This window comes from Ananas comosus, linkage group 19 (genome assembly GCF_001540865.1).
Source record: "Ananas comosus cultivar F153 linkage group 19, ASM154086v1, whole genome shotgun sequence".
Lineage (NCBI taxonomy): Eukaryota > Viridiplantae > Streptophyta > Magnoliopsida > Poales > Bromeliaceae > Ananas > Ananas comosus.
In genome coordinates, this window is record NC_033639.1 from 9,116,002 (window position 1) to 9,132,509 (window position 16,508).

A 16,508-nucleotide genomic window follows, 5' to 3' on the forward strand; every position below is an offset into this window, starting at 1 on the left:
AATAAGGTCACATCTCCAAAAGTCTAGATGATATTGAAGAATATCTGACGTTATAATGTAAAACAGAATTGAAATAAAATTATATAGAAATACACTTCTTTATTTTTCAGTGAAATTATAAAAAATATATAATAACTTATAGAATTTATTGCGATATGCGAAAGATGATATTGTATATGTGGGGCATTTTGACATCGCTCTCTCGCAGAAAACATTGGCCACGTTTTGGATTTTTTCTAAATTGTGTTTTAAGTTCAAAACATAAATTAAGAAAATCGTTGTAAATTTTGTTTGTGCTAGTGACATGTTTTTTTTTTTTATTTATAAGCAATCAAAAGCAAATGAGATTTTTCCGATGGCTAAGCAAAGGGCGCAGGTGTAACAGATAATATTAATAAAAGAGCTGTTTTCAATTAGATTGGTGGAATATATATACTATTCACTAATTGGCTTTGACCAAAATTAATAACTTTCTCCATTAATATTAGTTACAAAAATCCCATTTATTCTTTTTTTTTTTTCCATTTAGGATGCATGCGATTAACTAGTAATATATTTTTTTATTGTACTTTCGCATCATACATAATAAAATTTCTCTGTAATTTCAAAGGGAGTCTTAGTTTATAAAGAAGAGCACAAGAAAGTATATTTATGTTCTCTAATTCTTTTTCCGAACACGATAAACTACCTTTCAGTTTTGATGCTCCCTCTAAAAAATATCACAACTATTAGAGCTTTTCAATATATTAAAGCAAAAGATGTTATATTAATGTTAATTATAGATTATCATCTAGTAACCCTCTAGTACGTCTAAACAGGATCTAAATTATGTGGGCTCTAAGTATGGTGACTAAGCTAGGTCAAAATCCTCCCCCTAACAAGGACAAAACAAGCTTTACATATTTTTATCCTTCTCACATCACTCCCATTTTAAGGGTACGAAACCATTTGTGTATCTCCTTTTGAAAGGACATTTTTTGCTTTAAATTATATATGTTTGTCTCAATGTCTCCCCATTTATACGTTGTGGGAGTCCTAGTTCCTTATCTCATTAATAATTAATATATGTGAGGGTAATATCTACTTGACTCAGACATGTTTTTATAAAGGATGCGTACGATACTACGATATAGGACCAAAAAAAAAGGGTACTATGGCTATCCTCGTTGAGAGAAAAACGTGTTTTATTGTTTAGACACGGACCCAAATTGTTAAAAAGTGGATCAACCCAAATGTTATTACTAGATCTCAACATAACGTGCAGATCATTAACTTCCACAATATATTGTTTTCTTCTTAAAAAAAAAAAGGGAAAAAAATATTAAAAAGTCAAAGTGTGCTTGAAGAAGATGTTTTGAGAGAGAGAGAGAGAGAGAGTGAGAGAGAGTTGACCTAAAATATCTGTGGTAGTTATAATTCACATTTAATAATTTTTTAATATAATTTCATTTTTATCACCCTTATAACAATAAATTTATACCATCAAAGCTATTAGAAGAAGCACTAACTATTATCACCATTAAAATCACTATTTCTTATATTCTTATAGCAGTTCTGAACATATGCACTTTGGAAAATCTCTTCGATAGCTTTCAATTCTAGGTCCAAGCGAAGTTAAATTTATTGGTAGAAAACCCTTTAGCTTACATTATGACCAAATTAACAAAGGACTTAAAAAGTAAAATTTTAATTAAAAGATAAAATCTACACACTTGCACAAAACCTGCACACCTGCACGCAATAACTTTGACATGCCATAGTTTTCACTTGATGAAAATAAATAGATTTATTTGTACCAAAAGAAACCATAAAACTAATTTATTTCTCATATGTGAATGCACCATGGCAAGAAAAAGCCCTAATTCACGTAGTTCGTTTTATAGTTGAAGAAGCAAGAAACGGGTATCAAACTAACAAGGAACTCATGGCACACGGAATAAGAAACAGTATACAGGAAATGCACAACTCCGAAGAACCAGTGCTTTTGATTCGATTTCTTGTAGATACAAAGCTAATTAATCACCACGGTTCAGGCTCGTCGCAATAGCCACAGCAAATAGAAACAACAGCAGCCAAATTTGCAACTATAGTTAGTAGAAGAGTAGTAGTTAGCACCACCACTCCGCCGACGCTAAAATAGTAAGATTAGTTACAATCTTCAAACATGGTAGAAAGGGCAACCCCAGAAGCATTCAAGTTAGGCACAAAAAAGGAGGGGTTTTGGTTAGAAGGATACTGACGTATGTCGTAATATTAGTGGTTCTGATCATGTAGTAAGCATTTACACGCAATTCCGTGGTTAATTAGTCACTTCACACAGCATGATTGGGTGACACTCCTCGAGACAATGCTCCATCAACTGCAAGACAAATGTGTCAGAGGGGGAGGGGCGGGGGGAGAAATTATAACGAGTTCATTGCAAATTTGACTTCGCTTCTAAGATCATCTTTTCTATTAGAGAAGCAGAAGATGGAACATACAGCTAAATGTTGGAAAAAGTTATCTAGTAATGAACTTGTGTTCTGTACAGTTTTTCTTTTGTAATATTGAGCGAAAACTAGATCTTTTATTCGCTGCTGGCCAATGTCGTAATTATGAGGCAGTATATACTATAACAGTTGTAGGCATCTTGAATTATTACGTTCACTTAAAATGTTCAACAAGGTACTCGTGTATGCTACCTATCTCAAAAAAAAAAAAACAAAAAAAAAAAACAAAACAAGGTACTCGTGTATCCTATGCTCCGAAAGCAGAAGTTCATTTGAAGCTTATGATTCTAACTATAAAAATTTGGTAAAAATATACAGAATTTACCTAAACTACCATTTTGAGTCGGCTATCCAACTTTTCAAAATTTTAATTTTACTACCCAACCTTTTAATGTGGTTGATTTGAATCAATCGACGGTACTTTAACTTCAAAATATAAGCTAATTACTTTAATAAATTTATAGTTATGAGGATTGCATAAAGCATTGTAAAGATTAACGACGCATTCAAATTTTAAAATTATTGACTAACTCAAACCAACAAATTAAAAGACTGGATAGTAAAATCAAAATTTTGAAAGGTTCGGTAGCCGAATCAAAATGGTCCATAGTTCATGTAAGTTCTATCCGTTTTTACCGAAAAATTTTAACAAAAAGATTAAAGCTTCTTCCAACAACAGCAGATGAAAATACCAACTTGCCAAAGTAGATTTCTAATGTGAAAAAGACGGTACCTTTTTGCTCTGGCCGGGAACAACGGCTCAAAATTAGCTCTCCAAATGGCTGTTCGGGAACTGGTATGAGCTTTCCTATGACTGCTAACGGCCAGCTGCACAATGAACCTATCTTCATTAGAATTGGCAACAGAAGAACAAATATCGAGCATACAAGAGCCTCAAGTTAATGATCCGCTAGGTAAAGTTATCAACCATGAGGCTCGTGTGCAACTCTAACATAATTAGACAGATTGCATTTAAGTCAACTTGAGAGAAAGGAAAGAGAATGAGAGTAAAGAGAGAGAAGAGAAAAAGAGAAATGGAGAAAGAGCGAGTGAATCTCAAGTTGTATTCTATGTGTTCATATATATTTTTTTTAAAAAAGGAAAAAGTTGCTTCGCCTTGGAAAATAACTAGTAGCAAAATCGAATAACCGAACAAAGTGGTCTCACCTCACAAAACCAATAGCTATAGAAACAAGCCACAGCTTCCAAGTTAATTTGACAGTCGATGTGAACTTCCCAAGAAACTCGATGATAATGACCTATATTATAAAGAAGCAAAAGAATTAAGCAACTATTTTTCTTCAAACCAACAAGGGAAAAAGTATTAATTATCTTTGATGATTTCAATACCTGAAGTAGAACCGTAATCCCTACAATGCCCATGAAGAGGTAGTTCTTTGTGACTCCACTGAATATATTCAGCTCATTTAGCTTCCGTGAATTGAACTCATTAAATACCTGAGAGCGAAAAACAAAAAATTAAGAGGAAGTCATATAGAATTTGAGAGCACATATTGAATTGTAACCAGACATAATGGAAGTAAATGAACAGCCTTTGAGTTTATCTCGCCTGGATAAAATGACTAGGGCAAGAATTCCCAAGATAGGTTGCACCTAGATACTATCTCGTTGCTTATTCAAAAATTGTGAAGCCCCAATAAGAAAAGAGCCACACATATAAACTCTTGGAAAGATATCTATTTACAAATTTATGTAAACTCTGAATTTAGTTTTTTTTTCTAAAATACAAAAAATTGGAATTTTCATATATGACTTCAAAAACATTCTTTCTTACATACAAAAAACTATTATACATACATGCAAAAATCTCTCTCTTTACAAATAAACCTTTTGTAACAGACCACCAACTTCCCCTATGAATGGGCCTACCTAACTTACAAACTGCAGTTTTGAGGGGGTATACATGAAATTCAGATTTTATAGGGGTATATAAATAATAGATATTTTGCAGTAATATATCTGGAAAAACCATAACCAATTGAGCTAAACAAAATGCAGTAAACCCTGGAAACTCGTAAATCAGTTTCATGTCGACTCAATCGTAGAAGAGGAGGTATAAACTTACTTGACAGAGAACAAATGAATTGAATATAAAGGTATTTTTAACTTTCTCAGCATGACTGGGACTGTCATTGTTCAAATGCAGAATGCTCCTGCCTCTGAAGTTCAGTGTAAGAAGGACAGTGATTTGAAACACAGCCTACAATCACAGCAAGAAACAATTAACAATAGCAGATAGTTCTAACCTTAGAGGAGGTGATAAACTAAAAAAAAAAAAAAAAATCAGCAGCAAGTTTTGGAAGAACATGAACCTGTATAAACAAGTTCCTCCACATGATATTTGTAATCAGAGGCTCTCTGCAGAGTAAGAAAAATAGCCATTAGGTAGATCATTCATGCTATTGATGCTACGAGAACAATTGCAAAGCATATTGAAAGACGATTATAGAGAAAAGGATTTCTGACAATCAGTTTAAAGTAAAATAGGAGCCTTTGAGGACAACTCTTGACAGTTCATCTTCCAAAAACAAATGCATGAAAGCGACAATTTAACAATATGAAAAAAAATCACTTAAGAGGCGGAATTCTCCAGACAAAGATCAGGCAACTGAAGGTAAAAAAACTTATAAATTTGTCATGTTATTAATGATCTGCCTAGTCTTTTCATGTAGGGAGGTTGTTGTTGTCTCAAGATATGGGCTATTCAACTCAAATGAATAATATTACAATAGAAACGAGCGAGCCAAATCTAAAGTAGCTTACTAGCTTATAAGCCAATATAAAGAAGTATCCCATTTTACACAAAGAAAATTCTAACCTCCGGCCGACAGGTGAGCGTTTCATAAGTTCATCCGTTGGTGGTTCAGTTGCCAATGCAAGAGCCCCAAGTGTGTCCATGATAAGGTTGACCCAAAGCAGCTGTTCCAAAAAAGAAAATGTGCGTTATAATAATATTCGACTCCAAATTTTGTAGTCCATTGAAATTAGTTTAGTCCTATTAGAGAGAGTAACATCACAAGTACCAAAACATGCTTATACCATTACTAGCCAGAATGATGATACAGAAAGACGGCATCAGATGACACTCATCCAGCTAAGCACATCATGCTAATTTAAAACATTTCACAAGCAAATTTGTTTTTGGTTTTGGCTAGTCATTTTCATCCTAGATTAGCAGGTAGGAAAAGTATAGCATATTAAACCTGAACAGCATTTAAAGGAACGTTGCCAGAAGAAACAGCAGCAACCACGTTGATCACAAGAGCAGCCACGTTGACGGTGAGCTGAAACTGAATAAACTTCTGGATGTTTGCATACACAGAACGACCCCACCGGACAACCTAAAACAATAATGTATAAGATGACCAATTTATATAACAGGTTGAATCTTGAATTACATTTATCGCTAAAAAAAGAAAGAGCAAACCTTCACAACAGATGCAAAATTGTCATCAAGAATAATAATGTCCGCACTTTCTTTAGCTACCTCTGTTCCCGAAATGCCCATTGCAAGACCAATATCAGCCTGAAAGTCATAAACAAGGTGAATTGAGAATTTATCATAAAACAATGAAGCATTTCATGGCATATATATTTTATGTCATCTAAGTCAAACCTCATGTAATGCAGGAGCATCATTTGTGCCATCTCCGGTAACAGCAACCACATGGTCTCTACTCCTCAAAGCTCTTACAAGCAGCAGCTTGTCATTTGGGGAAGATCTTCCCATCACCTATAATGCCAAAGCACATTTATTTATCTTCATTTTTACATACGTTATTAATCCTCTAAGGCTTCTACAAGCAGCAACTTGTTTCAGAAGTAACAGACGAATGTCAAGGAAATGGTTAAATTTCATGGACATGCTAAACATTAAGTATCACAAAACAAAACAAGCACACTAGTGAAACAGAAGAAAAAGGCACTCAAATGGACTAAAAAGGAGCTTAATCATACCAAAACAAACAATCTTGCAGTTATTTAATGAAAAAAGTAAAGATATATATGTATACTTAAATATTACTAATGCTTTCAAATATCTCCAATTTACACAAGAAAAGAGGGCACTGTACTCTTACAGAGATTTCATTAGCAATCGCCTCTCTTTCTGCATCAGTACATGCGCGAAATGTTCTTCCCTCTATCACCACTGGCTCTGACACATTGGGATCAGTAAGTATCCCACACTCCAAAGCAATGGCTTTGGCTGTTTGAAGATTATCCCCAGTAACCATACGTACCTATTTATTTAAAAGAACAAACTAATGTAAATCAGGGCATTTTGTATCCATTCTAATAACAGAGTTTAGTCAAGAATGACAACATTGTCTTTGGTAAGTGAAATTCAACCAAACTTGTCTACAAAATTCACTTCTTCAAATAAAGGTGAAGAATACATGTTTCCTACAAGGACTAACATCGAATATGTAATCCCACTTTCACAAATGAACTAGAAAACCTACAGATCTCTAATATAAGATAATAAAAATTCAACAACAGCATAAGAAGCTACGAAAAGTACCTTGACACCAGCATCTCTACATAGCAGAACAGCATCTCGGACTCCAGGACGACAAGGATCCTACAAGTCAAACAGATGTTACACGTAATAATAAGAATCACCAGGCATCATAAATTGCTGAGAATTACAGCAAAATGAGAAGTATGAAAACAATGTTTTAGGATCTGAAGTCTGAACTACATATACAAGGTGCCTTTTGTGAATTGCATATCAATAACATAAATGGCAATACAAAATGGTACAATGTTTTTCTTGTTCCACTTGCACTACTGCCCCAGATGGCACATAGTTGAAGATTTTCAAGAATCATTATCATAACAGCGTTTCACATGGTTTCTTGCAAATTTATCGTAGTATTTTGAATTCCTTGTATGCAATTTGGAATGAGAAAGAACGAAAGAACAATAGAATATTGTCATGGATTCTCCAGCACGCACCTTGATCCCCACAATAGCAAGCAGAATCAAGTTATCCTCAGGCAACACCCAGTTTACTCTCTGTTCCTCGCTTGGAACATTTTCCAATTCAAAAGGTCTGTATGCGAAAGCGACACAGCGAAGACTCCGTGCAGCCATATCTTCAATATCCTTCTTGAATTCATCAGCCTGCAATAGTTTAATGCATGAGCAAATATTTTCAAGGTAAAAATATAGGGTAAAATGTATGGATAGTCCCTGTACTATTCTGACACCGCAACTTCAATCTAAGCTTCACCTATAACTTATCATTTTATACCTCTTGTAAAATGACTCCCTTATTTAATGTAATTGAAATAGGATTAGAAAGGTCATTGTATAAAAACAGTCAACAGTCATGTGTGGTCAGACTTCTTCAACACCAGCAATGGGATTGCAATATTTCCAGGACTTAAGTGTTTAAATAAAAAGTTTACAGACTAAGTCTCGGTATCAGGATGGTAGAGAAAAGTCTCAGTATCAGGATAGTTAAGAAACTATCCATGCAATTTACTTAAGCAAAAATTGTTGTGATCTCATAACCAACCTTATCAGAAGTCATCGGCTGCTTCTGGCCATCTGCATCAAGCCAACTAGTGCATGCAGCTAGAACAATTTCAGCAGCTCCTTTCCAATGCACATGAACTTCAGAACCTCCCTGAAGTATAAAGCGCAAAAGTAACAAAATGCAGAAAAGAAGGATTAAAAAATTTTAGCATACATGAAGAAGCATTATGCAAGAACAAGCAGGAACAAAAAGATAGCACATAAATGCATTAAAAAGAGGCCCACTCACATGCAATAGAAATAAATCAGGTATAGCGTGAATCGGGTATCTCTAATGTGTGAACCAGGTACAGCAAGCTGTTCAATTATTTATTGACTGGAAAAGCGAATTCGCATGCATACGGACATGTGTAGGCAATACACTGATTATCTCTTAACTCAAATTGATTATAAAGTAGCTTTTTATCGGCTTCTTTGATACAGAACTAGCCAAAACTGTTAGCAGACAAAAGTCGTATTGGGTTTTCACAATGACTACACGTTAACAAGAGGAGCTTGCATGATGATGCACAATAAAGGGCAAACTGTGAAGCAGTAGAGAAAGAGGTAACAGGTACAAGTGTGTAACACGTATATTAAGACCTACAAAAAAAATGCAGGGCTAGAAGCCTAGAACGAAGCATACTTGGAGAGTCATACTCATAATGTTCTTTAGTTGGAAGTTATCTCATATCTTATTTGATGATTAGCAGCTGCTATAAATTACTACTAAATACAACAACTCGAGAAGAAACAGAATGCATCTGAAAAACAGAAGAACATACACAAATAGAAATATGTCACTGAAAAAGGAACACTAATCCATTGGTTCACGAGAGAAAATGCCACTGAAATTTTTGGGTTTGATTACCACGTGTACCGCAACACCACCACGTTTTTTATCTGAGTTGAAAGGAAAGACATGAAGGATTGAAGATTCTGATCTCATCTCGTTAAATTTCATCCCAAGCTACAAAATGTTAGCTCAAATTAGAGCAACATAAAAATTATAAATATAGATGATAAAGAGATGAAAACAGCAAGTCAACAAATAAAAGCACCTTCACGCCCCAAGAAAGGATGGCCTTTTCAGTAGGAGATCCGGTCACTTCAACAGCACCACCCTGTTGAGTATATTTTCAAAGTAGAATCATGTCATCATACTGACAAACTAGCGATAAGGGAAAAGTAAATATTGTGGGAATTTGAGGAATTAAAAGACTTGAGTGCAATATTTTGCGTTTGACAGTTCAATTGAAGATAATGAAACAGTGAGTTACAGATGAATGATGTGTTGCCAATATCGGTTATCAGCTATTATAAAACTTCCAGCCAAGATAACAGCAATAAAAATATCAGAACTGATGCCACAAGCACACTAACTATGAAAGTGCAGCAAATGGTTTGGCTAAACACCATTAGAGATTAACCAAACAGATTTCCCCAGCTCACCTCTGGCTCATATACGCTGCCCGATGTATTTTGTGCAATTCCCTCAAGTATAAGAGTTGAGATGGTAGGAGACAACAACTTAACATTATCTGGAGGTTGTACGTTCACGCCACCAACATACGCCTCAACAACAGTCATCTAAAATATTGAATTGAGACATGGCAAGATCACAATAAAAATTAAACAATATACATAAATGTAATAGAGAAGAAGAAAAATAGATAATTTCTAATGCCCAAGGATTACAATACAAATACAAAAAGACCTAACTGAAATCAGCTAACCTCATTTAAGGTCAAAGTACCCGTCTTATCACTGCAAATAGTTGTAGCTGACCCCATAGTTTCACAAGCCGAAAGCCGCCGTACCTGAGACAGAAGCACTTAAAAGTCATAAGGCCAAAAATGACTAGCAACATTTGCAATGTAAGTCACAAAAATATACGTGCCAGAGCCTTGTCAGCCATCATTTTTCGCATCGAGTAAGCCAGGCTGAAGCAAGAACAGAGAAATAGTAAGTGTCCCCCTCAAAAGAAAAAAAAGGAAAAAGAAAAAAGGTGAACGCAAAATCTTTTTAAGGAAAAGGAAACCACAAGCACTTACGTCAAGGTGACAGCCAATGGTAGCCCTTCAGGCACCGCGACAACAACAATAGTCACCTGGTAATTTTTGTCTATTAACATACAACGCAACTGGAAATTGTAGGTCTAATAAGCAGAATCTCAAGTAATGGATACATACCGCAACTGTCAAAATTTTTACTGCTCCGTTAATTGTAGCCTTCACATTTGTTTGTCCTTTTATATATTGAACAGTACCGTCAGGGTTCTTTGTATGGCCAGTGAAGTATCTGAAAGAATAAGAAAAATTTTGTTATGTACGGACAACTACCAAACCTTCAGCCAAACACACAGAGAAAAATGATTACCGAGCCAAAAGAACTACAAGTACTGCACCAGCTACAGAAAGCCCAACTATACCAATGAAAGTAGCGACCCCATTTAAGCGCACCTTTTCCACAAAAGACAATGAAATGAAGTCACAAGAGAAGGATATAAGCACGATAAGCCACTGGTTAAATCAGAAAGAAGCACATACCTGCAAAGGAGTTTCTTCACCGGTATCCTCCGATATACTGGCCATTAATAAACCCCATTCAGTATTGATTCCAACAGCAGTAACCTGGACATCATTAATTAACTCTTATATGCACACACGTGCCAACTTCATGCAATAACATTTCAAAAAAGGATACAAGAAGCCCGTCAGACAAAGATGTCAAAATTTTTCCAAATATTATTTGTATATTCTATCTAAACAAGTACAACTAAAAGGGAGAAATAAAATAGGAAATCTAACTAGTACCTAACCAGCAAAGTTGTATGGTAAAGCACAAAGAGAGATGACAGCAACTCACCAACATGGTACCATAACCATCAGCAACTTTGCATCCAGCCATCAAAAATGGTGACTTCTGATCCTTGTGGACCTGGAATAAATCATGGCAACGAATTATTTGTAGCTCAACATGTGCATGCTCAGAGGTGTATAGAATGAGGAAACTCACTATCTTGCTTTCCCCGGTCATACTAGATTCATCAATGGCAAGAGAATGACCACTAATTAAGATGCCATCAGCAGGGACCTACAAGCACGTTTACAGAGCCATTTCAATATGAAAAAAATAACAAAGGAAACTATCATATAAAGGAACATATAATCATTTCTTGAATCAAACCTGATCGCCGATTTTGAGAGGAACAACATCACCAACAACAATATCAAATATTGAGACCGGGACTCTTCTACCACCTCTAATGACCTGCATATCAAAATTTCTAAGACCACAGAGGAAAACTAAAAGGACAAACTGATTTAGGAAACATTTTCAGATATGATAAAACATACCTCCATATGTATGTTTTCCTTTTCCTCGTTAAGGCTTTGGAACTGAAGCGATTGCTTATAGTCACTGATAGCTGTCAGGAAACCCCAAAAAAAGAGGCTACAGTGAATCATGAAATAAATCATAAAAAGAACACAAAGGAAGCTCTATTAAATTTTAGCAAGAATATATTTTTAAAAAGTAAAAATAATGTACTCTATTTAACTTATTATTGAGATAATTGGTGAAACTTTTCCCAGAAAAAGTTTTACTCCATTGTAGTTCATAGCTAAAACTTCGTTACAATTTTAGCTAAATTGCACGATTGCACGATTTATGTGACTAAGTTGCTTGAATAGTCATTTTCTAATCTACACATCAGCATCAACCTCAAGATACCTAAATAGCTTAAAAATATTTCATTTCTTAAAACTGATATAGCATCCTGCTCATGATATGATAAAACTAAAGCTAATATATTTCATTTCTTAAAACTGATATAGCATCCTGCTCATGATATGATAAAACTAAAGCTAATATCGAGAAACTTTGGCTCTTGACAAGAAGCAAGATTCTCACATTATTTCTCTTTCTAACAGAAGACTTCAATACATATTGAAATCATCACTCAACCACAATCTTGGTAAATTCTAGTGTGTTCTTTTTCATTCTTGTTTATAACCAATCTTCAGCAGCAGAAATAACTGTTTTACTTAGAGTAAGAAACATTACTTTCTTCTGACGACTCACTAATACCACATTTTAATAGGCACATATCAGGGTTTAAATTATCTGACCTAAGATAATGCCATGCTATAATCCAGCTAAAATATTACAATGTACAAAGGGTAAAACCGTTAGCCTGTACAACAAGAAAACTCAAATAACTTAATAGATCTAGATTACATGTTTGTAAATTCTAACAAGAATTTATAAGCAATAGCATACCAGTAACAATTATGACAAGAAAAACGGCAAAGGCAATGCTACCACCATCATACCATCCTTCTTTAATACCCTACATTGGAAAGGTCGAACATGTTGAATAACTCAAGAACGATTAAAAATAGTATAGCAGTTACAAAAAAAAAGGTCCTTGTGCATATAACTAGCAATAAATAGTAAAAGCTGATGTACTGTCTGTAAGAGACAATGCACGCGATCAGAACACTAAGGACCGAAATTATAGTGTAAATCCATTTATTTAATCTTGAAAATTGAAAGCACAGAAAAATGATGAAAAAACTAGGGCACAAAAATTAGTACAGAAATCAAATAGACCATCCTTATAATTTCATAAGCAAATCACTTTCGGAGCACTTACTCCTAAACGTGTTACAATTTAGTAATCACATAAATAACAGCTGAGAATCAACAACGCAGAAAAATAGTATGAAAGAGATACAAATACGTCTTTGCACTAGACAAACTTGGAAAATAGATAAAACTATAAAAGAGTACAGACACACACATTTTAGATAGTAGAAATGCATAAGACTGACACAAAGATGAGCAAGTGAACATTACCTCTGTCTTAATGCCTAATACTAGAGATATAACCGCAGCTATAATAAGGATGATAAGAGTCAGATCTTGGCAAGCTTCCCACAGGAAAACCTGTTGTATTAAGAGAGAGAGTCAAGTGTTAGGAAAGAGCAAAAAAGTTCAAGCTGATCAATAACCACAGTGAGGCAAGATGGAGAAACAAACCAAGAAGCTTCTTCCTTTCTTACGAGGATATCTATTAGCCCCAAGTGCATTCCGTCTACTCAATAAGTCTTCATCATCCCCACTAATACCCTTTTCTAAATTGGTCTTTAGCAAATTTGCTATCCCTTTCACCTGCAAGGAAATTCATGCATATAAATAACAACTGTTAGCATTAAAACTCATCTAACAGTCGCAGTAATAGAAGGCACTTGCCCCTCCATATTCCAGTAAAGCAGAATAATTGTGATCCCTAGTCATTGCGGTAAGCTGCTCTTGTCCAATTCCAAAACCAGGAGTAACCACTGCACAAGTAAAAAAAAGGTATTACATCATGGTCGGGGAAAAAGAAACTAACAGGAAATACTGAAAACTTCAGATTGAAATTCTATAACTATCGAAAGAAACCTAATTTGCTAAATTCGCAATGTAAGGATAGTTTACTAAGCATATGGAGACAAAATGTATCATTTATCCAAAAGAAGTTTATTGCGTTCAAATTCATTTGGCATTAATTGTCAGCAGATATGCTAGAGAAGTTAGACAGCATAAGGCAGCTTGCCCTCCATATAGAGACATATATCTTGATAAAACATTACTCTCATTAAGAGGAAATTTCACCTAGGTTGCAAGAGAGCCTAAATTACAAGTGAAAAGTAAATTACTATAGACATCAAGTGAACAAACAGATTTATTGAAGTCCCTCTATAGTATGATTTTACATTTTCCCTGTTAGCACCAGCCCCTGGGGTTAATTTTGAGTTGATAAATTACCATAAAGATAAATTCATTCCTTAAAAATTGCACTAGTAAGCACAAAATTAATCTCTATATTCTGAAATACAAAACCAGCTAGATTAATCTACTAGTAGATTGGTTGGGAGGGGACCCTACGAAGTTAATCCGAAAAAAAAAAATGAAAAAAATTGGAAAGGAGATGAATGATATAAACGTGATTATCACAAGCAACACATGGTTGAAGATGCAGCATTTAACTATTGCATGAAAATAAATAGCTATCTTGTTTAGTTTAGTACCTGGTGGCTCCCGTGTTTCTGAAACATGTCTTTCCCCAGCCTCTTTGAAAAGAAATGCAGCCTAAGAAAGTAAAAGATAGCATAGCAGAACACATTAAGGGGGGGGGTGGTGGAATCTACCTACTGCAACCTACTGCAGAGAAAGAAAAAGAACAGAATGAGTTTATAATGAAACAGATACCCGTATAACTTGAGCATGTGCCCGAATCTTTCTCCTAATTTGTTCCTTTTCTTCCTCCTTTTTCAAGTCGAGGGTATATCTAAACCGTCGAGAAGCATTCAGCACAAGTGCCGCTTGCTACCATAGAAAGGAAGAGAATCATTAGTTATAATAGACTCAAAGGGCCACATATAACACACAATTATCATTAAAATGCTTAACAAGACAAATGGTTTCAATTGGTGTACAAACCAGCAAGAACAACTACTAAAGCCCATTAAGATTATATACAAAGCTAATCCTTAAGAATTCTAATACCCACAAATTATGAAATGGCATAAACTAGACGATGAAAATTGACAACATGTGATAGTCAAACAGTAATTAACTGTGAAGATCTAACACACGTATGTAGCGCTTGCTCTAATCCTTAAGATCAGATTCTTTATGGATTTATGAACCCAGGAGATATTAATCAGCGAGCAGTGTCTAAGGACAAATTTGAAATCATACTTCTGTAGACATTACAGAGAAGAGTTCTATCGATCGAGACTCCTAATTTTTCCAAGCTAAACAAAAACAATTAGAAATTGCAAAAACCTGCTAATTCGGCAGTCGATTCGAAACAAGAATGCAGCAAACCCTCTTTCTAACTGCATCCAACTTAAGTGGTTGACTAACTTTGTTATCAATTCCTCTTTTCTCACTTCAACTACGCATTTCCAACCCACGAATACTTGCTACTTATCATAAACTAGAATCAATTAGAGAAATATTTCACCAAACCCGAGCTTCTCTCCTAATAGGAGAGAACCAAAATTCTTCTAACACAAATTCAAATACTACACTATTATTATCCAACTGATTCCCATTGTAACAATGCTAAAAATCATCGAAAATCTAGTCCATCCCAAATAAAAAGTAAGAGCGCCAAACACATTATCTAAGAACGGATCGAATCCACGCGCAAGAGGCGAACGAACTCACCCTCCACCGCTTGAGCCGCTCTATCGGGGCGTTCTTCGGCGGTATGTCGAAGGCGTCGTCGCTCGATCGCCGCATCTCGCCGCTTCCTCCTCTCCCTCCCCCGCTTCCTCCGCCACCTCTGCTTCCACTGCCGCCGCCGCCGTTGCACTCGTCGTCGTCGTCGTCGACGCGGCGGATGTACGGCGAGTCCATCCCGTCTCTGTCACAGGAGAGATGACACCCCACCGCCGACCAGATCTACCCCGCCCAATCCCCCATCAGTCGATCCCCACCACTCCACAAACCACTCAGAAACACACACACACACACACAGAGGTTACCTACGAGAGGAAGGGGAATCGAAGGGGAACCGAAGAGAGAGATCGGGAGGGTTCTCGTAGCTTCGTCCTCGTCCTCGTCCTCGTCCTCTTCGTATGCTCTCTCTCTCTCTCTCTCTCTCTCTCTCTTTGTCCACAGCTATATATATATATATATGTGTGTAGCTCTTCCTCTTCTTCGTCGTTAGCGACACTGCTATATCGGGGTTTAGCGCTTGTCACCGGCGATTTGGGGGTTGCGGCGACATGGGGTTCTTAAGAGGAAGCTTCGTAGCGGTTTCTCTTTTATTTGTTTCCTACAGTAACTGATTTTTTTTAAAAAGAAATAATAAAAACGAAAAAGGAAAAGATATTAGTTAATATATTTATAGTAGTGTGAGAGATTCTACAATAACTATTAAATTTTTTACCACTTATGTACAAACGATACGTATAAACATGTTAATGATGGTAATTATAATATTTTAAGAAAAAAAATGTGTAGTCCATTTTGATTGGGCCACTTAATTTTTTCAAAATTTAAATTTTAATAGTTAATCTTTCAGTTTGTGGACTTAGATAATCAAATTTTTGATAGTTTAGATAAATTTTTCATAAATTTATATATTTTTAAGTAGACTTTGGAAGAAACTATTTGATGATTTTATTTTTTAAAATTAAATTTGTTGATTGTAGGACTAATCTTGCATATTAAAATAATATCAAATTAAATTTGAAGTTATATGTGTGGTTGTGTTTTGCAATCAAACTATTTTCCGTATAATTTTTGTACACAAACTTCATTTTGTACTATCAGGATTTTTTAAAATTTTTTTTTATTTATTGGATACTTCATCAGAAACAGCTGTTACTATAAATAAAAATAAAAATAAGGACATATAGATACGGAAAGTGTACGGCATATATGCGAATTTAAACTCTCCTGCTTTTG

The 16,508-nt window shown here is 35.2% G+C and overlaps 1 protein-coding gene across 3 annotated transcripts; it reads right to left on the minus strand.

Moving 5' to 3' along the window:
* LOC109724873 (calcium-transporting ATPase 8, plasma membrane-type-like) lies at nt 1,950-15,875 on the minus strand. Of its 3 annotated transcripts, XM_020253828.1 has the most exons (35): nt 15,581-15,874; nt 15,261-15,497; nt 14,295-14,411; nt 14,114-14,174; nt 13,293-13,381; nt 13,080-13,211; nt 12,897-12,986; nt 12,318-12,387; nt 11,393-11,463; nt 11,223-11,306; nt 11,052-11,129; nt 10,902-10,973; nt 10,583-10,666; nt 10,413-10,495; nt 10,226-10,334; nt 10,088-10,143; nt 9,934-9,976; nt 9,770-9,853; nt 9,486-9,623; nt 9,095-9,157; nt 8,905-9,003; nt 8,035-8,145; nt 7,470-7,637; nt 7,033-7,092; nt 6,590-6,751; nt 6,127-6,243; nt 5,938-6,036; nt 5,714-5,851; nt 5,329-5,429; nt 4,823-4,868; nt 4,576-4,710; nt 3,840-3,947; nt 3,657-3,748; nt 3,223-3,317; nt 1,950-2,359 (listed from the first exon to the last, which is right to left on the minus strand). In XM_020253828.1, the coding sequence occupies exons 2-35, from the start codon at nt 15,450-15,452 to the stop codon at nt 2,313-2,315; spliced, it is 3,294 nt and encodes a 1,097-aa protein (XP_020109417.1). In that variant the 5' UTR covers nt 15,453-15,497; nt 15,581-15,874; the 3' UTR covers nt 1,950-2,312. The 3 variants fall into 3 exon arrangements, with proteins under 3 accessions (XP_020109417.1, XP_020109416.1, XP_020109418.1); XM_020253827.1 differs by having other exon boundaries at nt 10,902-11,129; nt 15,581-15,875; XM_020253829.1 differs by lacking the exon at nt 6,590-6,751 and having other exon boundaries at nt 10,902-11,129; nt 15,581-15,875.